At 39.4% G+C, this 25,594-nt stretch overlaps 2 protein-coding genes across 5 annotated transcripts in view; one reads left to right on the top strand and one right to left on the bottom strand.

Moving 5' to 3' along the window:
• Positions 1 to 1,490: 1,490 nt before the first annotated feature.
• elapor2a (endosome-lysosome associated apoptosis and autophagy regulator family member 2a) lies at positions 1,491 to 17,378 on the top strand. The gene is made up of 22 exons (XM_030136894.1): positions 1,491 to 1,775; positions 4,025 to 4,145; positions 6,846 to 7,035; positions 7,117 to 7,264; positions 7,901 to 7,990; positions 8,317 to 8,422; positions 8,521 to 8,673; positions 10,194 to 10,282; positions 10,373 to 10,553; positions 10,653 to 10,781; positions 10,857 to 10,947; positions 11,049 to 11,151; positions 11,232 to 11,369; positions 13,537 to 13,800; positions 13,899 to 14,072; positions 14,180 to 14,366; positions 14,836 to 14,932; positions 15,026 to 15,127; positions 15,221 to 15,347; positions 15,757 to 15,935; positions 16,367 to 16,535; positions 16,663 to 17,378. The coding sequence occupies exons 1-22, from the start codon at positions 1,680 to 1,682 to the stop codon at positions 16,729 to 16,731; spliced, it is 3,003 nt and encodes a 1,000-aa protein (XP_029992754.1). The 5' UTR covers positions 1,491 to 1,679; the 3' UTR covers positions 16,732 to 17,378.
• Positions 17,379 to 19,907: 2,529 nt separating this feature from the next.
• The window catches only part of grm3 (glutamate receptor, metabotropic 3), a 41,772-nt gene continuing 36,085 nt past the window's right edge, over positions 19,908 to 25,594 (bottom strand). For 3 of the 4 annotated variants that reach the window (XM_030137295.1, XM_030137293.1, XM_030137294.1), the window contains one exon: positions 23,427 to 23,503. In XM_030137295.1, coding sequence (XP_029993155.1) covers positions 23,427 to 23,503 — 77 coding nt within the window. Of the gene's footprint in view, positions 23,504 to 25,594 lie in introns of all 4 variants that reach the window. The other variant, XM_030137292.1, reaches the window with a different exon arrangement.

The raw sequence follows: 25,594 nt of genomic DNA, 5'->3' as shown, positions 1-25,594 counted from the left end.
TATGTGTTGTTTTCTTACTTGCTGTTTTTAATCACCTTTTACATTCATTCATTATCTGAACCCGCTTTATCCTCACTAGGGTCACGGGGGTCGCTTGGAGCCTATCCCAGCTACATAGGGGCAAAGGCAGGGTACACCCTGGACAAGTCGCCAGTTCATCGCACGGCTGACATATAGAGACAAACAATCACTCTCACATTCACACCTATGGGCAATTTAGATTAACCGATTAACCTATCAGTGCATGTCTTTGGATGGTGGGAGGAAGCTGGAGTACCTGGAGAGAACCCACGCAGACACGAGGACAACATGCAAACTCCACACAGAAAGGTCCCACCCCCCCGTTGACTGGTGTTGGAATTGAACCCAGGACCTGTCGCCCCACCTTTTATATGTTTCTTTTATAATGTTTTAAATGTGTTTCTTTTTCCCTGTCGTTGTATTTCAATGTCCTGTGTGAAGCACCTTGAATTGCCTTGTTGCTGAAATGTGCTATACAAATAAACTTGCCTTGCCTTTTAAAGGTGAAAACCCCTAAAATATATATAAAAGCAATATATAATGTTTATAAAAGATATAAATGAGCAGGCACACGTACACATAGGGCCCAAAGGGGGCTTGAGCCCCTGCCCTTTTTGCCTCGTAGAAGAAGTGCCCTTTTTACTTTTAAAAATAAATAAATTCCTGTTCTGCATAGGAATATAAAAGAAAATGGCGGTATAAAAACGCCACGGTTATCTACCGGACGCATTTCCTTGTAGTAGCGCATCATGGTATTGTATGTGTGTTAAGTCTGATGTCGCTAGTTTGGAAGTTATGACTCGGTTTTGGGGAGTCGGGAAATTGTTCTAGTTTATTGCGTAGCTAGTCTCAGGTCTCAGACTATATTAGCTATGCTACATCAACAACAAATCATTGAGATCAACATGTTGGCTGCAGTCCTGTAGGCATGCAAGCTTTCTCTACAGACTAAACAGGACTGTTTTTCTAGTATTTATTTCTATATTTTTGTCAATGTTCAATGTTTCACAGTTGAATGTTCATGTGTTACAATCTTTGTCTTCAATAATACATAGCCTGATAGTTAGCCAATGTTTTATTGCTTTTTAGAATTGCAGCTGAATCGCATGTCCTCCAAACTTCAGTATTATGATACGTTTTGACAATAATTTGTTGACACAAGAGAAACAGCAATTGCATCACTCACAGCTACTCACTATACACTATGTTGTTGTTGTTATCTATGGCTACTTTATTAATTTTACATTAAGCCACATGTTATGTTATTAAGGCCTGAAAAAAATTTGGTGCACACATACTGCCCTTTTGTGACTTTGAGCCCCTGCCCCTCTATAATCCTGTGCACGTCCCTGGAAATGAGAATAATTTATGATGAAATCTACACAAAAATGAGTCGCAGTTGAATTAGGGCTTTTACTTTGAAAATAACAACCGGAAGTGCCGTGTAATTCAGCCTGGCTTTATTTTTGTGGAAGCTGCCAGCCCTGGAGCGCACAGTGAAGATAATCGCAGGTGGTAAGGGTCACAATCTGCTGACAAAACGCATCGGAAGCAAGTGTTCTTTTGTGTCCGACCTGGCAGTAATTTCACTCAGGTTTATGGTCCAATCGTGTCGCGTCCATCGAGGTTGTTGCTGTTTCTCCTCTCGATGATCTACAATGCGGTCCTCCGCTTGGTTCGTCGCCAGTTGCGCTCTCATCCTCTGCAAGCTCCGGTTGAATGACGGGGCCAAAGGACAGCGGCAGTGTGCTGAGGTGAGATGCCACAGCCGATCAATAAACCTTCATCTAATCTCTTTGTCTACACATTTAGAGTGCTGTGGGAAATGTGGGAAATATGGGATAGAATAAAAAAACACCATGAAAGCAGTGGTTGGGCTTCTAGGCTGTGCGCGTTTGTTGCCTGATCCACTGACCGTGTCCAATAAGGTTAGAAATACACCACTGCTCTCTGAACCGGTTTGCTTTTATAATGTTAGAACAGCCATTTCCTCCTGGATACTTCAATTAAAAAAAATAAATTAAAAAATCCACCTTATTTACTGCTCCTCTTCTGCAAGTTTGGACAACATGGAGGAGCGTTAATCTGTGTTGTGGTCTGGTGTATGTTGAACTTCACCACTCAGTGTTAAGGGGCTGTTATCAGTTTCCTGCATGGACTGGTCTTTCCTTCCCTCTGGTCTGCCTCAGAGCAACACCTCCTCAGTCCAGGCTGGCAGAACAGTCACACACACAAGCAGTCAAACAGATAAAATTCCTCCTAAGATGATTTCACACTGGCAGAAAGAGGTGTTTGCAGCCACCCAGTCAATGCATTTACTAAACTATTGTGTTAAAGCTCCTGTCAAGACAGATTCAAGTGTGTGCCGTTCTTTGATGCTGTCAGGAAACAGCCCAGATAGCAAAATCATTATGGTTTAAATCTGGCCCAAAACTGGCATGCCAAGTTCTAGGCAAATGTATGGGCCCAAAATGGCCAAAAATAGTCAGGCCAAAATCAGACCAGAAGGAAGCCAAAATTCACCCAAAACTAATTGCGGGCTTCCAAAATATAGCCAAAATTGTCCCAGAAAAGCCCCAATCCAGCCAAAAAGTACCCAAAACTGACCCAAAAGGAGGCCAAAATTCACCTAAAATTTGTGTTGATCATGCTTTTAAAATGAAGTGGGGTTTTCTTCTGGGTAGAAATTTCCGCTCTTTGTGCAGTGTTTTGGCTTTACAGAAATATGCCAAAACACAACCAAAACACATCCATATATGAAATAAGATGTTGCCGCTCTTTAGTCAATCTTCTGGTTTGCCATAAACATGCCATACCATCCCTATACTTGATCCTGCTCTTTGCCCAGTCTTTTGGTTAACCAGACACATGCCATAACTCAGCCATATATTGCTGGTGCCTCCATATCTACAGGGTGTCCCATAAGTCTCCATACATAGGAGACATAATACTTTCCATACATATATGATTCTAACATGTATTTCTTTATATTTCTTCTTTATGGTTCTTCAGCAGACACGCATTGAAATGTGTTCCCGTCAAAATGGCAGTCATATAGAGCATATTATATAAATAAAAATAGTTTATGTCAAGAAACGTTTATTTTTCCTATGTATGGAGACTTATAGGACACCCTGTATTATGGATAACCTTAATCATACCATAGTTAAGCCTAAAGGTTTTCATAATGCCAAAAGAAAGCCAAAAATGCTAAATGTATGCCATAATACTGCCAAAATATTTGCTATCTGGGAGCTTTCAGGGACTGACACAACAGAGTTGATATGTTGAAGCAGACAGTGAAGATTCAAGTTCTTGTTGTATCAATTATTGAACACAGGAAATTGAGTCAGAAGAGATAATGAATCACAACAGTTAGTGGCCCTCAGCTCTGGTGTGACTGAGCTCTACAATACACCCGCCCATGCCAGAAAGAATCACTACATCCACACTACAGCTCGCATGCTCTCTGGTGTCAAAATCTGGTTTGACTCAAGAAGAAACATTATGTAAACTGTCAAAGGTCAAACCGGAAGCTTCAAACTAAGGGGTTTACATCAGATCAAACACTATACAAAATATAATAATAGAAAGTGGTGTTTATCCTCTAAGTGTGATAAGATCCTCTGTGTCTCAGCCTGGTTTACTGTCAACCAACTGTTACCATCACCCCTGTTTCCATCACTGTGGAGATGGAATGTGCTGTATCCAGGGCAGACAAGCAGTTATGGCTTCAGAGATAACAGCGTAATGAGTGCTCATAATGTATAAACTGGAACAGCAGGGTAAGGAAGTAACATTTGGCTTACAACCCCCCCCCAGTCCACTAGGTCTGTTCTAATTTCACAAGTATTATCCTAACCAGGGCTTTGATTTGGGTGGAGGCGTCTTGTGGTGTGATGTTTACTGACCTGCCTCTCGCCTACGTCGGCTCTTTATTTGGGTCCAAGATCACCATGGCGACTAATTTCTTATGCAAATGTTTTGTGTGTCTCTTTGGCAGACTGATTACTACTATGAGTACACGGAGTGTGACAGTACAGGGTCACGGTGGAGAGTGGCCATCCCACAGAACCCTGGCTCCTGCACTGGACTGCCAGAGCCAGTACGCGGCACAGAGTGCAGTAAGTTGTCATTAAATACCCTGTACACCAGCAAAGCAGTGTATTGTTTTACTCATATCTGTGAGTGGACCCAGCATTACTCATGAACTGACATATCAGTCTTTATGAAGCACGATATAACTGTATTAGCTGAATGAATATCTGGAAGTGATTAGATTTTGGTGCAACTAGTTTAATAATTAACAAGAAATGGTTTCACCCATTATAAGAAATGAGGGGGGGTTTTTTGCACGGCTTGCACCACCTCTTGGATGTTTTTTGTTGTTTCTGTGTAAGAGACTGAAAAGACAAAATATGCAACATTATCCTAAAAAAAATGATATATAGACTCCTACAGTAATAATGCTTCTCAGTTATCACTTCTGATCTTCCTGAAGTGTGAGGTCATGTATTTACCTGCAGAGACTTTTACTTGTGTAAGGCAGTTTTCAGGATGTTTTTGGGCATGGAGCTTTGGGAAAATCAGAAAATCAATTACAGAGTTACACAATTTGAACAAGTGAGACAATATAAAAACAAGCAACTTCACTCTCTCTGACTGCACTATAAAGCTCTGGAAAAAAAATAAGAGACTATTGCAAAATGATCACTTTCTCTGATTTTACCCGTTATAGGTATGTGTTTGAGTAAAATGAACATTTTTGTTTTTTTCTCTAAACTACCGACAACATGTCTTCCAAATTCCAAATAAAAATATTGTTATTTAGAGCATGGATTTGCAGAACACAACACAGTCAAAATAACAAAAATATGCATTATTTTCAGACCTCAAATAATGCAAAGAAAACCAGTTCATATTCATTTCTAAACACAATACTAATGTGTTAACTTGGGAAAAGTTCAGACATCAATATTTGGTGGAATAACCCTGATTTTCAATGATGTGTCTTGGCTCTCCACTGTTGCTGTTGGATGACTTTATCCAGCTCCTGGTATAGAAATTCAAGAAGCTTAGCAATGTTCAAGAAGTTTTCAAAGTGGGTTCAGGTCTGCAGATTGGGCTGGCCATGACAGGGTCTTCATCTGGTGGCCCGTCATCCACACCTTTATGGACCTAGCTGAGGCCAGGAGCATTGTCCTGATAGAAGAACCAGTCCTCAGAGTTTGGGAACATTGTCAGAGCAGAAGTCCAGTAGTTTTCAATAGTTATTTTTTGATTCCAATTACTTTCGCGGTACTAATAGCACTGTTTTTGCCTGTTGCAAGAAGATAGTGGTGGCCACAGTAGTGGTTTTTACTACAAAGTGCACACACAGACTACCCTGTCACCTTTCTATCAGACATTTAGGTTAGACACAAAGAACTGAGAAGGAGGAAATGCATGCTTTGGTTGTACTCTTTCTTGAACATTTCCATAGCATTATGCAAAGGTAGGGGTAAGTGTATATAAAAATTAAACATTTCATTTTCATAATTTTCATTTTTTCGTTTGTTCTTTTCTTCTTGCCATTGGTCGTGTATTTTACCTTTTTATCAGTAGCTTTTAATTTTCATCACTGGATCAAAGCCATATAACTAACCATAACTGATGAGGTGCCAACAACTGCTAACAAGTCCTCAGAAGTTGACAACTCTTATTTTCTCTAATATGTGGATTTGTCAGTGAAATGACTGATCATGATGGAACCTGGGGTGCAGACTGTGATTGCACATGACCACACCCGTATCCAGTATTTTCTTTGATAGACCGCACTGGAACAGGTTCTCCCTGTGCTGTTATCGGACACCGTCACAGATGTTTTCACTGGGATTATCAGCAGAGACATTTATCTAAAAGGTTATGTGTGTGAGGACAGATGTAGTCATTCATTCATTCATTCATTCATTCATTCATTTATCTCTCAGCCCTCAAGAGAGTTACCTAGGTGAAATATTGTTTTTCTAAATTATAATGGTCAGTTAACGCTTGTTAGCATAGTGTTTGTACAGGGCAGATTGTCTCTGACAATATTTACTTGCATGACCTTTCCAACAAAACACAGAGTTTCTTGCATTGTTAGTAGTTCTGAAACCTTTGCGGAGATAAAATATTTGCGGTCATGCAGGGACAGAGGCCTCTTTGTTTTTTTTGTTTTTTTTTACCTTTATCTCTTTCCTTCTTCCTGGTCAGAATCTTACAAAATTCACACGAAGAAGACCTATGAAATGTTTATTCCTAACAAAAGGGAAAACACATTTTGTCGGTGCTATATTTTGCACCATAATATAACACAAAATCTAATCCAATTAACAGTCAACAGTTAATTATTTTGCCATGCAGCCACAAATCACCCCTAAATCAAATCAAACCTACACGCATTTCCACTCTTGCGACATAATGTGCCATTTGCTACCCAAGGCTCAAAACCAAGTATGTGTGTGTTAAGTAAGTGTGTTTTGCTCTTGTTGACTTGCTGCCAAGAAATGTATTATAATGGTATTTGGACAGATCAGGTATGAGGAAAAAGCTGACAGTGTCAAATCACTGGTAAGTGCAGAAAATGGCTGAGTGTGACTAGGACAGAGACAGACACAGTGTGTAACAGGATGTAAGGATTAAGTTCCTACATAACTGTGGCTACATTATGCACCAGTGATTTTCATAACCCTTTATGTGTCATCTTATTATGTGTTTGTTTTTGGAGCAGAATGTAAAGACACATTGGCAGTAGCATATGTTTCTCCTCATCTCCCTGTGCCTCTTTTCTCTTTGTTCGTCAGCCTTCTCATGCAAAGCTGGTGAGTTCCTTGAGATGTCGGCTCAGGAGTGTACCCAGTGTGCGGCCGGAAGCTACTCACTCGGCAGCGGTATACGTTTTGACGAATGGGATTCTTTGCCTGCTGGATTCAGTAGCTTGGCAACATCCCTGGAAAACAATCCCCGTGAAGATGAGAGGTTTACCTGCAACAGGTGAACGAATACCATCCAGAAAAGATGAAAGTGCCATTCTGAATAGGTTTCAAATATTAATTTTATGTCTTTTCCTTGCAGTTCTTCATGGTTGCCTCAGGGAAACTATCTCGAGTCCAACAGGGATGAATGCACAGTTTCTCTCATCTACGCCGTCCATCTGAAAAAACAGGGATCTGTCAGCTTTGAATACCAGTATCCAGACAACAACCTGCTCTTTGAGTTTTTTGTGAGTTTCACTTGTCTGTTATCTTTAAATTTGTTGTATGATGCAAACATTTGCACACATTTAGCAGTTGCATGTTATCATCAAATATTTTTGACTTAAGAGCTATCCTTATATGCTCTAGAGAAAATTTTAGTGTCTGTCTATTGTTGAATAAACTCACAAGTAATACAAGCAGTTACACTTGTATGTTTTACTGCTACAGATATTATTATTATTATTACTACTGAATATCTAAAATGCTTTCTGTCAAGTCTTAATTAGAATTCTGTTAAGAGATGTAATGCTGAAAGGTGGTCAGGATGAGGTACATTTACAGTATTAATGTATGGATAATATATTACAAAGCACCATTGTAAGACAAATTAAATATTTTTACCATTATATACATATACATAACAAAAAATGGCAATAAACAGTAAATAATTTGGCAGAAATCGTGGAATAAAATAGAATCTCTTTTGAGAAATGATGGGAATCAACAAAAAACATCCCCAAACTATTATAAATGTGGTTAGAAAAGAAAAAAAAAACCCCTCAGAACTGATGTGCACCATAATTTCTGACAAGTAACATCGAATTTGTGAGTGTAATGTGAGAATTCATCTGATAGATACTGATACTTTGTCTGTGCCGTAGATCCAAAATGATCAGTGCCAGGAGATGGATCAGTCTGCAGATGCGAAGTGGCTCAAGCTCACTAATCACGGCGAATGGGCGACTCATACGGTAGGTGTTGTGCACCCAAGATGAACAATCGCCAGAGTAGACAGATCTTTGGCAGCAGGCCTTGGTTCTCTAAAATAAATGTGTTTAACGGAGTCTGAGCAGCAAGACAGGGGTGGATACAGCAGGAAGTGTGTTAGTACACAAAACCAGGCTGGCATTACTTGTTATTGTAGTCAGTATTTTTCCATCCACTCTGTGAAATGACTTTGCATGTGTGTCTGGGTGCAATAATAATAGAGGAAAAGAGTGGCACTTAGTTTCAGGCCGCTTTTGTTTTTCTGGACTTTTTTAATCATGTTTTATTAATAATGATGAATTCTTTTTAGGTGAACCTGAAATCTGGAACCAACATCCTGTACTGGAGGACGGGAGGCGTTGTAATGGGGAGTAAAGTGGTCAAGCCGGTTTTGCTGAAAAATGTCCAAATAGAAGGTCATTTCTTTTTTTCCACATTTCTTTCTCAAATCAGCATATGAATCATGTATTTAATTTACTTTTTTTTTTTCTCTCTTCACATCAACTGCTACCAGGAGTCGCATATACTTCGGAGTGTTTCCCTTGTAAGGCCGGGACGTTCAGCCGTGTCCCAGGGTCCTCCACATGTGAAGCCTGTCCTCGCAACACATTCTCTGGCCACGGAGCCAGCTCCTGCAGCCCCTGTAACAATAACACTCAGTATGCAGGTAGGAGCACAGTTTGATACGCAGTGCCTCTTACTCAGCATTTCACATTTAGGTTCATTAAATCTTTGGATCAATATAATGCATTGTATTTCTCCTTGTTCTTCTTGAGTATATTCATCAACAGGACTTCCTTTTGAATGAATTTCCACATTTAAAGATGCCAGTGTGTTCTATGAGGCACAGCTATTTTACAAAATGTCCAAATACATTAGAAAATAATCTGTTCATTTCAGAATAATTGAAAACTGAGAAATCCAGCCGAAATAAACAGATGTTGTCAGATGGTGTTATTTTGAAGCATGCCAAGTCTTAATAAGAGGCTGATGATTGCACTTGATGATGTGAATATTTGTCCAAGAAGTGACAGTAAGAAGAAAATCTTACATATTTAATTCAGTACACCTCTTGCATATTGTATGACCCCCCTTTGCTGTGGTGTGGAGCTCCCACTAGCATCTCCTGACATAATAGTCTTCTTTAAGAGAGTTTATTCCTTCAATTTTTCTATCATTCTTTAGTTGCATTCATATTTGGGGCTACTCAGCAGCATGAATATATTAGAGTGTTTGGAAGCTTTTTTTTAATGTTATATCTTGACATGAGGAGATTTACTTTGCAATATCTACAAGAAAGTAATTGTTATTATTATTATTATTATTATTATTATTATTATTATTGAAATGCTATTTGTGGATCTAGAGGTCAATCATACAACTTACCAGTGCTTAATTTGTAAAGTGGGAGGTGCTGGAACACAGAGGGGGGGTGGATCCGGTGACTCAAAATGGGGGTGGAGGTAACGGGGACAGTCTAAAACGCTTAATGTAAAAAAGCTCAACATAGCTTAATGTCTCTCTGTCTCTCATGTATACAAATTGTAAAGACGGAGTGAATGACTGGATTCAAACGTGCAGTGCTAAAGGGAAAGTGTTTTATTAACAGAAAAATAAGGCTCAACACAGACAGCATTCATAATATGGGGGTTTACGTTTTGATTTGCAGAGGTGAAAGTGGACATGATTAGAGATGTCCATGCATTAAGCACGTTAAGCTTTTTTTCTGAAATGTGCGCCTATGAAGAGGAAAACTTTTAATGCATATAGCAGCTATAAAAGTGGGGTTTTTGTTTTGATTTTAGGAGAGGTGAAAGTGGGCATGACTAGAGATGCCCACACGAAATTTAGTGACTACTGATCGCAGTTTTCAGACATTAAGCTACGTGAAACCTTTTTACATTAAGTGTTTTAGACTGTCCCCATTACATCCGTGTTTTCCTTAAAATTTACCTTAAAATGCATCTGAACACAAGATATTTGTGTAATGTCGACAGATATCAATAAACTTTTTTTTTCATGTAGGTTATTTATTTTTTCATAGATATACCGGATAGGGTCCGGAACCGTTGTTGGAGGTGCCAGATCCCGATCTGGCTGGATCCAGCTCAAATTAAGCCCTGCAATTTACACCTTATCGACCTTAGTGAAAGTCATGTAATATCGTTGTCTCTCATTTATCCCAAGCTGAGGGATCAGCTGCATGCAAGGACAGACCTCCATGTTCTAAGAAGGACTATTTTCAGATCCACACAGCATGTGATCATCAACGCAAGGTAAGATAAAACAGATGAAGCACCTTGAGTCTCATTCTGTAAAACAGTTAATGACCTACTCTATTACCCTCCACCTCTGTGTGCTTGCAGACACAGGTCATATATAAGTGGATTGAACCTAAGATCTGTCTGGAGGGTGTAGCTGGAGCTGAGACTTTGCCGCCAAGTGGAGAGCGAGAGCCCTGCCCTCCATGCAACCCTGGTTTCTATAACAACGACACAGCCACCTGCTCGCCCTGCCCGCCTGGGACCTATTCCGATGGAATGAAACGTAATGAAACTCTACACTCTCTGACTCTTTGCTGCCATTTTTGTTGAGTTTTATCTTTTGCAGTGTAGTTTTACTTAATGTGTTTGGTCCATTTCTTAGCGTGTCAGCCATGTCCAGCTGGCACTGAACCCACATTGGGCTACGAGTTTAAATGGTGGAATGTTCTTCCTGCAAACATGAAAACCTCCTGTTTTAATGTGGGCAATTCCAAATGCGACACTATGAATGGTGGGTATTTATAAGTCTGCAAAATGTCATTTCTGTTTACTGTTGTCATAGCTGATTAATGGGATTTGTGTTTAGGCTGGGAAGTGGCAGGTGAATACATCCAGAGTGGAGCAGGAAGCTCAGATAATGATTACCTCATCCTTAACATTCATGTTCCCGGCTTCAAGTAAGTACAGTTCTGTCTTGTTTTTCAGTCTCAACCTCATGTCGTAGAGATGCCTATTGTCTCTATTTCCTCATCTCTCTGTTTATTCCCAACTCAAACAGACTCCCAACTTCAATGTCAAGTCATTCAGTGACAGAGTTTGGTCGCATCACATTTGAGTTTGAGACTTTGTGCACGGCTGACTGTGAGCTCTACTTCATGATGGTGAGAAATGTTCCTGACAGTGTCTTTGCTGCTACAAATAATATTCATGGTGATTGAAGGAGAAGTGTGTTGTTCTGTAGGATGTCAACAGAAAGAGTACCACAGTGGTGGAGTCATGGGAGAGATCAAAAACAAGACAGACCTACACACACATCATGACAAAGAATGCCTCAGTTTCCTACACATGGGCTTTCCAAAGGACGAACAAACCCTCAGATGTAAGTATGAGTGTAAACATATTTAACTCCCTTGTTGCTAAGGCTGGAAATGTCTGATATTTATAGTTTATATTCAGTTTTTTATCAGATTACTTTTTATTATTAAGATTCTCTGTGCATATTTTTCAACAAATTTACATAAAGCCATAAAGAAATCACTTAAATCATTTAAGTGGTCATGTGTATTCAACAGCAGGGGGAAGCTGTGTACCAGAGCACACACACGACTACCAAACCCATCAATGAATCAATGCAATGCATCCACAGACTGTATCACTAACTGAATAAAGTATAAAGCTCATTGTTTACACACATCTGTATTATAATACCATTAAGTTTTCTTCTTGAAACAAAAACTCAAAGCTGGTTATTTTGACAGTTGGTCAAAAAAACACTGTGACATACTGCATCAGGTGATGGTTTACATTATAGTTCTGTTAGCTTAGCTCTGTTTTCAGACAGAAAACAATTGCAGTAAAACTGCAAATCTCTATTTTCTGAAAGGTCTGTGTTGTCAGTAACTGCAGTAACTGTTTGTAATCGACCAAACAAGGTCAGAACTGTCACAGTTTAGTCTGAACCATGGATCAACAAATAGTTAACTTAGCAAAGAAAATAACATCACATAGTAATTTTTATATGTTCTTAAACTTCATAATCAAATGAACTGTGTGGAAGAAACACTGTGATTTCAGTTTCAAACTCTGTTCTTTTCATTCAGAGCTTTGTCCGTTAGTGAAAACAACAACAGTGCTTCTAGCTTTTATGAGTTTGTCACTTTCTGGTTCTCTTGGTTCTCATTCCATATTGTCACTTTCTGATACGTTGGTCAAAGGCCCCACATAGACCAGGGGTCACCAATCCTGGTCCTCCTGGGCCTATATCCTGCATGTGTTAGATATTTCCCTCTTCTAACACACCTGATTCAAATGATAAGCCTATCATCAAGCTCTGCAGAAGCCTGATAACGATCGTCAGGTGTGCTGGAAGAGGGAAACATCTAAAACATACAGGACACTGGCCCTCGAGGTCCAGGATTGGTGACCCCTGCCATAGACGACCGGTAGACTGACTCATTACTCCCTCTTGTGGTCACAAAAATTATCCCAGTCCATTGGTGTTAAAAAAGAAAATAGAAAAAAAAAAAGATTAGCTTTTGTCGCTACAAAGTCATATTTGGTATTTTTGGCATAATTTTAGAGCTCTTCATTTTAAACACTCTAGTATTAGAAATACTACACATTGCTTCTTATAGCCTTCTGAAAAAAGCTTCAAAGTAAAGATAATGTGCTACTACCGGTATCTCCATGTCATGTATGAGTCTTGCTGCCTTGTGGGTGAACCTTCGTTTTTGTTGTTGTGCTATCTTAACAAAGAAGAAATCTCTGAACAACTTTCCAACAATTTCATCACTGTTGCTCAGCGTGTTCAACCATCAAATGGGACAGCTTTGTAGCTGTGTAAATCCACTCCCCACTAGGTACACCTGACACTCCTACAGGTTTGGTATTAAAGATAAAATCTTAGGTGGTGCTACATTTCAAACTGAGCTATCAGTCAGGCAAACACATTTATCTCTGTGCTCACTGAGAAACACTTGAACACATGAGAAATACAGATCATCCAGTCTCCTCAATCACATATGTAAGAAATGGCACAAGTAGCAAACGAGATATTAATCATTAACAGTGGTTCACCTGTTTTTTTTTTTTTTTAAATATGTTTTTTCTGCCCAACAGGTGCTACTACTGTACGCATAGTAGAAAACACAATTTACATTTTTCAGACCAAAGATGTGATGACCTATGAATGAATCTGTACAATACAAGAGGACACACACTTGTAAAGGCACTTTAGTAATGGATCAATAGCAGCCACACAAAGTAACTTTACTCCAAAGGCAGACTGTTTTAGTGCCAGTTGTGGTTTTGGCTCTGTCAAATTTACACAAATATCCTGGATACGGACACCTATGTAAGCACCCTTAAAAATTTAAGTGGACAAATATCTAATAAAGACGTTTATAGGCTACATTTCCTAATTCAACACAGATGTTTATGTTATAACTGAGGTTTCCATTTCAGAGAGGAGCTTTTGGTTTATTTTTGCACAGATTCACTGAGACAACAGTGGAATGTAGCCTTTATGTGTTTCCTCTCTCCTTCAGCTACGTCGGTATGTGAATGACGTGGCACGAATCTACTCCATCACAGTGAGTAACGCTGTGGACGGGGTGTCCTCTGAGTGCCGGGCTTGTGCCCTAAGTGCCCAGCCCTCCAGCTCTACATGTGTACCATGTCCACCTGGGCACTACATAGACTCAGACACCAACCAATGTACAGAGTGTCCACAAAATACATACCTCATCTCACATGCTACACCCGGCCCAGATGCCTGCAAACCCTGTGGACCAGCCAGCATGAGCGATAAGGTTTGCTCTTGTTATTTGAGGAAGACTCTAGCAACTCTTATTGATTTTTTTTTTTTCCTATAACATGTATTCATTTCTTTGCACTATTCTCTTTCCAGGACCACAGTTTATGTTACAGCGACTGCAGGTTCACTCACATAGATGGAAATACCACTCTGACTTATGACTTCAGCCTACTGGGGTCTGTAGGGTCACTAATGAACGGTCCAAGCTTCACGTCGAAAGGAACTAAGTACTTTCACCAGTTCAATATCAGCCTTTGTGGAGGACAGGTATGAAGGAATGAAAATGTGTGCAGAGATAGTGAAGCTCCTAGATTATTTACAGACGTACAGATTATTATACCAACATTATGTCTTTGCTGTTTCATCTATTTAAGGGTCATATGGCGGAATGCATGGACAATGTTACTGACCTATCCATCACTGACTCCCAGAGAGGGAAAGGGGAAGGAGCTAGTTCTGTCAAGACCTTCATCTGTCAATCAACCATCATCCCAGCCAATGGACGAGGCTTCCACACATCACTGTCCTCACAGTCTATTAACCTGGCGGACAAATTTCTTGGTAAGTGTGCAATTCTAAGATACAGACATTACCTAGAGGCGTCTTTTAATTTAAGATGTTAAAGCTGAATGAACTGCAGGAGGATTCCACTTTGAAAATCATGACTACATTTGGCATGAGAGGAGTTGAGTGGAAATGAGCGGCCTGTAGGTTTGGGAAAGGAGCAAAGGAAACCCTTTTGCTGCATTTGGCAGTGGGAGTAGGAGGTGAACTGGAAGCCAGGAGGAGATGGGGAGTGGCTTATCCTCCTCTGCCAGCCAACAAATGAAGAGTGTTGGCTGGCAGTGTTCTTAGTTCTTCTTAGAGTCCAAACACTTAAGGATGGTTGAAGACTTCAACTCTTGGCCACAGCTACAGCTTTTTAGAATGGCTGTAAAGAGCACACTTTTAGAGAAGAAGGAACAAAAGAGACCACTCAAAACATGAACTGTAAATGCACAAAGTAAGCAAAATTTCTGTATTTTAACAGGAGCAACAACAGAAAATACCCTTAATGGAATAACAGCAAAACCAGACCTGTATCCTCAGACCTCCAAGAAAGTCCCAGATGTCAACTTCTTCTTTCGGTTGTTTGACCTTTTATATTTTTTTATTCTTAGTTTAAAAACAGGTTGTTTCTCTTGTCTGTTGTTTAAGCTTATGCTTGTTTTATTAATAAGATCCTTAGAGGCCACCTCATCTTGTGAATCAGGCCGGAGTGCAGTGGTTTCACTTCGTTGTAACCCAGAAAAGAGCATCAAAGGAGAGCTCTCAGTTCCCAGGTACTGTTTCTCTGCCTGGACATCTTGCTTTACTACTTGACTTTTTTTTGTTACTGTGTGATGTGAATAAGAGTCTGTGTTTGGCTTTTGCAGTCAGTGCCCTGCAGGAACGTGTGATGGCTGCACCTTTTTTTTCTTGTGGGAGAGTTCTGGAGCCTGTCCTATATGCACTGAGAGGGACTATCATCAGATAGAGGGTGTCTGTAAAGGAGGACAGCAGGTGTGTGGATGCATTAGTCCACAAGCACTGAGACATTTTTATTTTGTCTCTGCATTTCTGCACACAGGATTTAAAATGAAACTGTGCAAAATGCTTTCATTTTAATTTAAAGGTGTTACACCCACATGATAAATGATAAAGAAATCTAGCTCATTCAAACCATATGCCCCAGGATGCGAAGAAATCTAATCCTACGCTGTTCATATTATACGGATGCTAACACCTTTAAAACTGAAAGTCAGCCAAAGTCAGTTAATAGTCTTTGTTACACTTATTTCCATGTGCTGGAGTAAAATAGCAGCGTTGGAAATGACTTCATTGTATCCTGTGTGAGACATGCACATATAAGACTGTGTATGTGCTGGATTGGTAACCTTCCTCAATCATGTGTTTTTTCTTCTGACCTCAGGACCTGCTGTATGTGTGGATTGAACCAAAACTGTGCATGGGAGGTGTGGCCTTGCCGGACAAGAAGACATTGCCATGTGAGGGTGTGGAGTTCTGGCTACGACTTGGTGCAGGTCTAGGAGCTTTCACTGCAGTGCTCCTCGTCTCCCTCACCTGCTACTTCTGGAAGAAGAACAAAAGGTGCAATTTCCCTGTTAACTTCTGCTCCCTCTGTTCCTTATTTCCGATTCTTTCGTTCTTATTTTAATCTTAAGCCTTCCCTTCCATTCTCAGTTTCTTGCTGTATTTACTGTCAACGTAATTCTCTCTTTAACTCTTAAACTTAGTTTTTGTCTCTTTCTTCTTCATTTCCATTGTGTTCCATTTTACCTCCTCACCTTCTCATCCCACATTCCAGCTTTTTTTTTTGTGACTCCATCATCACCCTCATCTGTTTGGTTTGTGCTTCTTGTCTCACTACTTTCATTTCATTTCTTTGACACTCAGTTCCTTTTCTCTGTTAATTTATTCTATCCTCTTGCCCTTCTTTCCTTGTCAGTATGTATTTGAAGGCAGCAATCTTCCTGTCCTTGTATTTTTTCCTGAAGTTTTAACGTATCACTCTCTACCAGGTTGGAATACAAGTACTCTCGGTTGGTGATGTCTGCCAATAAGGAGTGTGAAATGCCAGGAGCTGACAGCTGCGCTGTGATGGAGGGGGAGAATGAGGCAGACATGGAGGATGAAGTTGTTTACACAAAACCATCTCTTCTTGGCAAACTTAAAGCCCTAGCATCCAAGGTGAGAATTGCAGGATTGTTGTATCCTTAAAGCAAGAAAATCTCACCATTGTAAAGGTCTTTGCCTTTGAGTAACCACTATAAAATTCCTGTTTTTGTTTTTCTTTGTTTTTTTTTTGTTCTTATAGGGAAATGGAGAGAACTACGAAAACGTGCAGTTAAACTCGTCTCATTCAAAAGCATTGGTATGGAGCTAAAACGATGGCAAAGTGAGCGGAAGTAAGGGGAAACGTCCACCTTCCTCCCAATCAACCCCTTTAATCCACTGTCCCCTTTATGAGCTTTGGTACCTGGAATACCAACTGTGTGTAAACCAAACACATAAACACACACCACGCACCTAGAGCCAGGTTCAGAGCAGTCACGCTAACACGGTGGCCTTAAAGCTCGGTACGATAGAGCCTGCCCACTAGAGGCGTAGTACTGTGAAACAGGTGTGTGTGTGACTGACACTTCCTGGTAATATTTGACTCCAAACTGATGTCAGGAAGGTTATTAGAAGAGCTCAGGGTAAGACAAGGACCTATTAGATCTTCTGTTTGCTTTATATTTATTTGTCTGATTAGTGTCTAATATTATTTCAGACACCTGGGGTGAGTTTTGCCATGATAGGTTTAAGCATCCCCCCTCCCACGGGTGCGTAAACAGACTATGTTTCGGGCATAGCTTATGAAGCCTGTATTGCCTCATTTGTTTGTTCTTTTGCTTTGCTGAAATTATTGTAATAGGGAGACATATTTTGCTGTCAAGTTTAAAACAAAGATGTCATATTATGCAGATGAGGTTGTGGTGTTGACTGTCCATGTATGTCAAATAAATTATGATGTATTTATGTATAAGTGGACCCAGTCTGAGTGATTCGGTTTTTAACCTATATGAGGATTTGAGTAAAATAAATGAAAGATATAAATTACATATTAGGTTTGAAAGACCTAAACTAGGTCCTGTGGTGTCCGTTAGTGGAGACATTGTGCCAAAGGATCATAATATTCATACATTAGGCATAGTTTTATTCAGATATACTGTTTTCAGTAAGTTTTCTTTTTTCTTTTTTTTTTTTTTAACTCTTAGTCTGTTGTTTTCCAATGTTGTGTTGCAGTAGCAGATAAACTGTGCTGATTTTGCAGAAGTTGAAATGTTCATGTTGTATAAATTTCCCCAACAGGCTGTTAGAGACTTATAATTCACATATTCCAAAATCAGTAAAGGTTGTTATGGTGCAGATATTATGAATTAAAAATGAAGGTAGGGACAGAATTAACACATCAGAGTTTTTACCTCAGAAAACATACTTAGATTCTTTGCACTTTATTTCTGTGTTTCCTTTAAATTGTCATTTTGACTGACGTCTCTGTTCTGCTACTCATTTTGAGACTTAAATGAAAAATTACACGTAAACACTTCATCGCTTGGTGTTTTCAGTCCCTAAACATCATCTTAGTGTCAAAAGAAGGGTTAAGTGACAAATGCTTTATCATTGCAGCTTGATTGTCAGGAATGGACACAAATGCAATGACACTGGCCAGACAAAACATAAATGACAAATGTAATTGGTTTCTTTTTTTAAAAAAAAATTGCATTGTCCACACCATTTCAACTTATTCTGATTTGGGGTTGTAGATAATTTATAATCTTGTTGTCCAGAATTAATTCCACTTGCATAATGTTACATACTCATGGTTGGGAACAATGAAATTTTCTCCTGTTAAAATCGTAATATGAGCCTGTATTTCCTAGGGGTGGAATAAACTATGTGCAGGTTCAGATTTAGTTTCTTGTAGACATGCATTCAGTGACTTGCATTTCCAAATTCATTCATCGCTGTACCTCTCCATCTTCCATCACTTACAAAACTATTTTATTAAATCATGGAGCTTTGTTCTGTCTCGACATAACAGTCAAGACTGTTTAACATTGTAAAGTTTTGTTTTTTTTTTTACATGATGCATTACATATGAAATGAATACAGCAGTACTTCATAAGGCCAATCTAAGACACTTTTGTGTAAAATATTTACTCTGCAAAGATGAATTCTAGTAACTAAGCTGTCCTTTACTGTGCCTAACTCAAGGTTTGAGTTGTGGTTACACATTTTGCATAGTTTACACCCCTGCATTCATACAATCAGCCTCATATTTAAGCACAGAAAGAGAAACTAGTCATCTTAGCGGAGTAATAATATCAAATGAATTTTACATTCACTGTGACTGATTGAAGAGATTTCAGTTCTGCAAATATCTTCAAAATTTAACACGGAAAGCAAAAAAAAGGAGGATTTGCTGTCACTCCAAGGCTTCAGCTTATCCTGCATATGCCTAGTATTACTTAAAGGATTTCCTTAAAGGATCAAAGATGCGCTGTCTGTGTTGGGATTACATCTATATTTATCTACAGCATTTTGATGATTCTTGTTTATTTGTGATTATTTAAGAACCTGTGACTAATATTTGACAGTGTCATCGTCTTTATGGTTTTATGGCGGAGTCTTCAGCAATGAGAAAAAAAAAAAAGCTTAGGCTTCTCTTCTTCTTTCTTCTTCTCAATACCTTGTTTTGTCTAATTTCTTTCCCTGTGCTAAATTAAATAAAGATGCAGTTCCACTTCATTTTTGTAAACTGACCTCTAGATATTGATTAAAAGCATGTGCCTCCCATAGTGGTGTAGACCTGAAGGCTCTGGGTGTAGTCACCTGATTCTGCCACCAGAGGGCGATCATTGATAGGGTATTAGAAGAGAGTTCACTGTGCAAACTTAACTTAACGTAACTGTGGGCAGTATCAAGACCAGACTAAAACTGTATGAATAAGACCGTACAGACACTGAGTATCTGATTTAATCCTCAATGAACAACCCGGTGTCTTCCTCCCTCCTCCCTCTGCAAAGACACATTCCATTAGACTCTGCAGAGTAGAAAACTAGTGTCAGGCAAGATGCATAGATTCTTTGCACTTAATCCCTTTGCTTACATTGTTTATACTCTCTTCCTATTTACAGTACAATTTTCCTTCTATTTTTATTTATTTTTAATTTTTTTAAGAGACTGAGCCTACACAGTGCACTGTATTGTCCCAAGGCGAGGAGCACTCCAGTGGATGGTTTAATTGGAGTGCCATCACTTAGGGAACAGATTAGGCAGAGTGTTGGAGACATCTTTCAACATTTGCCAACACACGCTATGAATAGAGTGTGTGTGCGTGGAAGTGGTGAGGGGCCATTAATGCTGCTCAAGAAACAAACACTCCACTTGCATATACAGCATCTGGATTTTAGTTGGGACTTTCTGTGCTGAACCTACACTCATTCATACACGTTGAACTACTTTTTTAGGTTTGCAAAAACAGCAAGACACATAAGGATGAGCAGACAACACCAGCAGTTTGCTTGTTATTTATTATGATGTCATCACAGCCTTGTTATTGCACGTATCATAAACACGGAACTATTGCTTTGCGATTGGCCAGTTCCAGATCTCAGCTTGACCCCCAGCTTCATTTAGCTGCAGACATCTTGTCTCATCTCAAAGCCTCGAGGCCAAGGACACATTCTGTATAAAGTGGGCTTACAGCACAGAGACCTTTGTAGCACACATGGCAGTTGGCAGAGGCTGAACAGAACAATGTCTGTAGTTGATGGCTTGCTGTTGAAAGGGATATTCATGAGTAAAGCCAATTAAAGAGCCTTCCACGGAGAGTTACACGAGATGATAAACTGAGAGGAGAGTAGTGAGAAAGGTGATGTATTTCAAAGTGATGCATTTTCTTCGCATCATTTTCCCACACATAATCTCCAAGTCCTTTATCTACCTTTCCCTTATCCCTTATCCAACCTCCTCAAGGCTGATTTTGCTGGCATGTTCTGCAGTGGGCACAAAGATCTGAGTGCTTCAGTTGAAGTGTGGGCTACCAGTCTGTTGGTCAGGCTTAGGTGGTCTTGGCTGAGACAGACTCAGCAGCAAGTTTCACACAGAGAGTGGAGATGAGGTGGACAAAGGTGGGCAGAGGAAGAGTGTGAGACTGTTGTTCAAGACTATCCCTGGACTAAATGAGACCAGAATCAGGGTTAAGTGCTCTATTTGTGCGGCCATTAAAATTAGCAGTGGAGTACTGGGCCTTGCTGAGCCAACTCTCATCAGTCACTGCCAATTTGAATTAGAACCAGCAACCCTTTTCCCTTTCTATTTTGCTTTTTTTTTTTTTTTTTTCGCCCTCTCATCACCCCTCCTCCTACCCTTCTCTCCATGCAGCCAAATAGACATTCCGGCAGCGGATGTGGCGGTGGTTGTCCATAGCAACCTGCCATGCGGGGTGTATCTTGTGGGAGCAGGACCACTATGTGAATGGCTAAGCCTTCTGCTAACAAAGACTGTGAATCTCTGAGATGCTTTGAGCTTCCATAGAAGCGCTGTGACTTCTGGGCTGTGGGAGTGCTTTACATAATCCAGCAGCAGCAGCTCCACTCTGCTCTGCCACACCGCTCTCTCCTCCTGCTCTCTGCACCTAACACACACACCCCAATGTAGGTCGGCTCATCTTGGCGCATCCTCCGCTCTCTAAAATTCTTTCAATCTATCATTCAGTGTGATAATCTCCCAGGGTGCTTTTGAGACTGGTTGTGTAAAAGTGTAGACTAGTCAAGAGATGAATGTTCAACAGTTCGGCTGCACCTGCTGAAGAATTTGAAAATGGAAAAAAGATCTGGAAAGCTTGTCTGGGGAATCTCAGAACAACAAATAAGTGACTCTGATCACATATTTTGTTAAAATACCAAATATAACAGTAGTGTAACACATTTTAGACAATATAAGATTTTCTGTAACAATTTAAGATCAGTTTATTAATAATCTACTACCATCCTAAAGTCCATACATTTTTTGCTTGAGGCCACAATTCAAAATGAAACATGCTTTAAATTAGGTAAATTAGTCTGCAATTTCAAGCTATTTCGAACAACTTTATTCACAGTAGTCTTTTTGGCATGTTGATGTGTTATTTTCATTGATTCTCACATCTCATCATCATACTTCCATCCAGGAATAGAGTTTGGAGAATACGGATGATCTGATTATTGTTCTGTATGTAATGCATATGAGGACTATTCTAACATCCTTTTGTTTGCTGGGCTCTGCCAGCAGCTGACTCTGTGTGCTCTGCTTCCTCTCGTGAGCCACTCTGGGACTGCTGAAGCCAGCTGCTCCACTGTGCCTCTCACCGTCAACACATTTAACACAGACATGTAAACTGCACACTTCAATAAGTTGACGAGTCAGAGACTTCACCTTAATGGTATATGAGCTTCTCTTCCCCTGCTTTCTTTTATTGGCACTAAGCTGTAAAAAAAAAAAAAAAAAATTAAAGTATACTGGGTGTCTATCAGAAAAATCCATTTAATTATTATTTTTTGTCATAGACTGTGGAAAGAAGGGTAGAGAAAGTCATGTTAACCTAAGGATTCCTTACTGTTTTAACACTTCAGGTAAACAATCAATGGCAGAAGGCTTAGAGGGGAAGAAAACAAACTGGAATACTGTTGCCCAGAAACATATACTCTCTATGAGATCACATTTACATTAACCAAACATTTGCAGTTTGCATTGTAAAACTGCCCATTGCAACCTCTACCTGGAGCACTATCAAACATACATTAAGGCACATTGCCATATGCAAAATGTCACCATATACTGTATCTATGGGGCACAAAAACAAATGCTACCACCCCCCTGTAACTGGAGAAAAAAAAAGAGAAGCAAATCAGCATGTGTTTAGCAAAGCAGACGGCTTCCCTTCATTAGTATTTGAGTATTTGAGTCCCAATTCATAACCATTAGAAATAAACAGATTTGTTTTAGCTGATATAATTCTACTAGCAAAAGCTACACTGACAGTTTTGAAGTAAAAGAAATGCATTTAATATACTGTAGTGCTTCAGCCCTGCTATTATTATTATTAGTAATCCATTTCAGCAGTCCTTGAAAGAAAGCAGTTTGAGAGTGGGAGTAAACATACTGTTGCTTTGGAGAACACATGTCTGGAACTATGGCCATTTAGATAAAGGGATTCTATGATTAGAAATAGAAAAATTAACATTTGTATCAAAAGCAAAACATATTTCCCGGCAAAAAAAGCCACATCGGGTTCTGTATACAGATCTAGGATGCAAAACACATCTATCAAGATGTGAATAGATGAATTCTCAAACTGAAAATTGTTTTCTGCCACTGTTTAACTGTAAATCATGGATGTTTTTTGTACATATCCATTCCAGCTGTTCTAGTCAGTCCAGTTTATGCTTTTGTCCACATTCATCCTAAAATTACAAGACTGTCAACATTGTGCTGTTTGAACCATCAGTAATATAATATACAAATGTACAGATACACAATAGAAATGCATACATAACTAGTTATTACAATGAGACCTACAAAAAAGCATGAGAATAAAAAGTCTGTGGGATATTGCGGGTGAGGCAAGCAGAGCCACAAATGTGCATCCAGACTGAGGGACACACACCCTCCTACCATGATTTAAGCACGTCTATTTACACCGCATCATAACAAAGCTATCAAAAACAAAGGCTCCAAAAATTCCTCCTAAAAACTTTTTTTGTTCTTTTGTTTCTCTACTTACAACAATGTCGATTCCGTGTATGTACATCCCTAGAAAATAATTTAATTTTAGTTACACACTTTCTACATTTGTGAAACAATACAGTTCTAGTCCACAAGGAAAGGGTTTGTTTGTTTGTGCGTGTATCTTTGTTTTTTCGTGTATGTACGTATATGTATGTGTGTGTGTTCTGAGTGTGTGTGTGGGAGTGAAATGAAGGTTGAATTTGATAATGTTCATGGATTGGCTAACAGTCGCAGGGGCAGATTTAGAGATTGTAGTGGATGTGGTCACAGAGAGGAAGTGGTGGAGTCGACGATTTCTCTCCCGTTGCACACGGTTGGAACATAGTGGGCGCTCACAGAAGCTAGAGAAGAAGTGGAATAAGAAAAGAGAAAGAAAGAGAAGGTGAGATAGTTTTGTTTGTACATATATCACATTTATTACATTTTTATCTACAGGTATTTGAGTGCAAAAATCATTAAAACGGTGAGAGGGGCTTTAATGCTTTTCTGTAAAGATGCAAATAAAATAAAAGTTGTCACATACTGTACATGAGGCCAATGACACTAATATACACACATGTACAAATACTGTACGTTGGGTTGTTATGTCAGTGGCTCCTCCATTGTGTGCACCTGTACATGTATCAGGTAACTGAAGTAATCTGATACGTGTATATATTGCTTGTAATACATTTATAACATACTGAATGGCCAAAACAAGTTTTTCCCTGGGATTTAACACAGCAAATAGTTCAGATCCTTCCATTTGAGTGATTAATATGTTTTAGCTGCAACTACTTCTTCAGTGCTAACTGTTGCAATGAGTAGTTTCTCATTTCTTAAAGGAATGTTATTTTGCTTTTTTTAAATGGAATTAGGCATTTTAAAACATTTCCCTGTGGTGTACATGAACTGTAAATGCTATCCTTTTGTCTGAATTCTTCATTAATTAAACTCCACAGGCCCATCTACAACCCTATTTTTAAGCAAAGACACAAGAAAGGTCGTTTTGAGCGCTGGCCCTTTAAATGCAAATGACTCCGCCCCCTCCAGGTTGTTGACTGTGCCGCTCTGTCCCATTCAGCCACTTGTGTTCGTTAATGCAACCAACAACTGAACATTTTAGGTAATTCATTCGAAGTTTGGACATATTTTCAGTACGGACGACAACCGTGAGAAATGTTGGTCGGAAGTCTTGACCTTATATGTCCAAATGTTGTGACGTAACTAGACATACAACTAAACATAACAAATCAAGAAGGAATTAAAACAGGTTGTGGAAATCCACTTGATTTTTGCCAAAATGAATATAAAGATAGCTTTGCAGCACCTGGAGGGTTCAAATTGGAACTTTTTGAACTATTAGGGTCCTCAAATACACAAATAATTGTACCAAAGACTAATAAAAGTGGGTTTAACAAAATATGACACCTTTAAACAAGCATCAGTTTGATAGAAAGCAAAAAGACTGGATTGTATATCAGTGGAAATAGTCCTGTTGTCTGATGAGTCCAGATTGATCCTGTTCCATTGTGATGGGTGCGTCAGAGTGAGAAGAGAGGCAGATGAAATGATTACCCATCATGCCTAGTGTTTGTAGTACAAGTCTGTGGGGGCAGTGCTCTGATCTGGGATTGATTCAGTTGGTCAGGTCTAGATTCAGCAATGTTATGTGTCCATAAAATGAGGGTAGCTGACAACCTGAATATTTAGTATATTCATATATGACCAGGATTTTCCATTAGTGGATTTTTTTTCTTCTCTGATGGAACAGGCATATTCCAAGATGACAATGCCAGGAGTCATTAGGATCAAATTACAAAAGAACAATTCAGGGAGCAAGAGACTCAAGTCATTTTCAGATGTGGATTTACCACTGCAGAGTCCAGACCTGAAAACCTTTAGAATCTTTGGGATGTGATGCAGAAGACTTTACAAACTGGTCTGATTCTCCCATCGTTAATACAAGATCATGGTGTAAAATTAATGCAATTATAGATGGAAATGAATGTTGTGACTTTGCATAAGCATTACGCAACGCAAATAATGCCAAAGCAAATGTGTCCTGTAATAGGGGAAGGGGAGTGTACATGGAAAAACCTGTTTTTTTCTCTCTATATATAGAAAAACCTTGATTCCCCTTGGATTCCAATTATATTTTTGAAGCCCATTAAGCACATTGGTTTTGTATTAAGTCTAGGGTGAAATATATGCAACACATACTCTCTTTGTTGCCAGAAAAGCCCTGTAATTTGTGGAATTCCAGTCTCTCCTGAGGGCATGCCTCTTCCCTGGCATCTCATTGCACTGCTGAGCGGTACAGCTCTGTCAGCTGGGTGCCGCTCTTTCTAACTAGCTCATGATTGAATGTGTCAATCATGCATTAATAATAACAACTCTCGAGTAACAGCGATCCATATTTAGAGATCTGCCAGGCTCATGATATGGTATTA

This window comes from Sphaeramia orbicularis, chromosome 6, assembly GCF_902148855.1.
Source record: "Sphaeramia orbicularis chromosome 6, fSphaOr1.1, whole genome shotgun sequence".
In the NCBI taxonomy this organism is placed as follows: Eukaryota; Metazoa; Chordata; class Actinopteri; order Kurtiformes; family Apogonidae; genus Sphaeramia; species Sphaeramia orbicularis.
The sequence above is the reverse complement of the archived record's forward strand: the minus strand, read 5'-3'. Positions and strand labels throughout refer to the sequence as shown.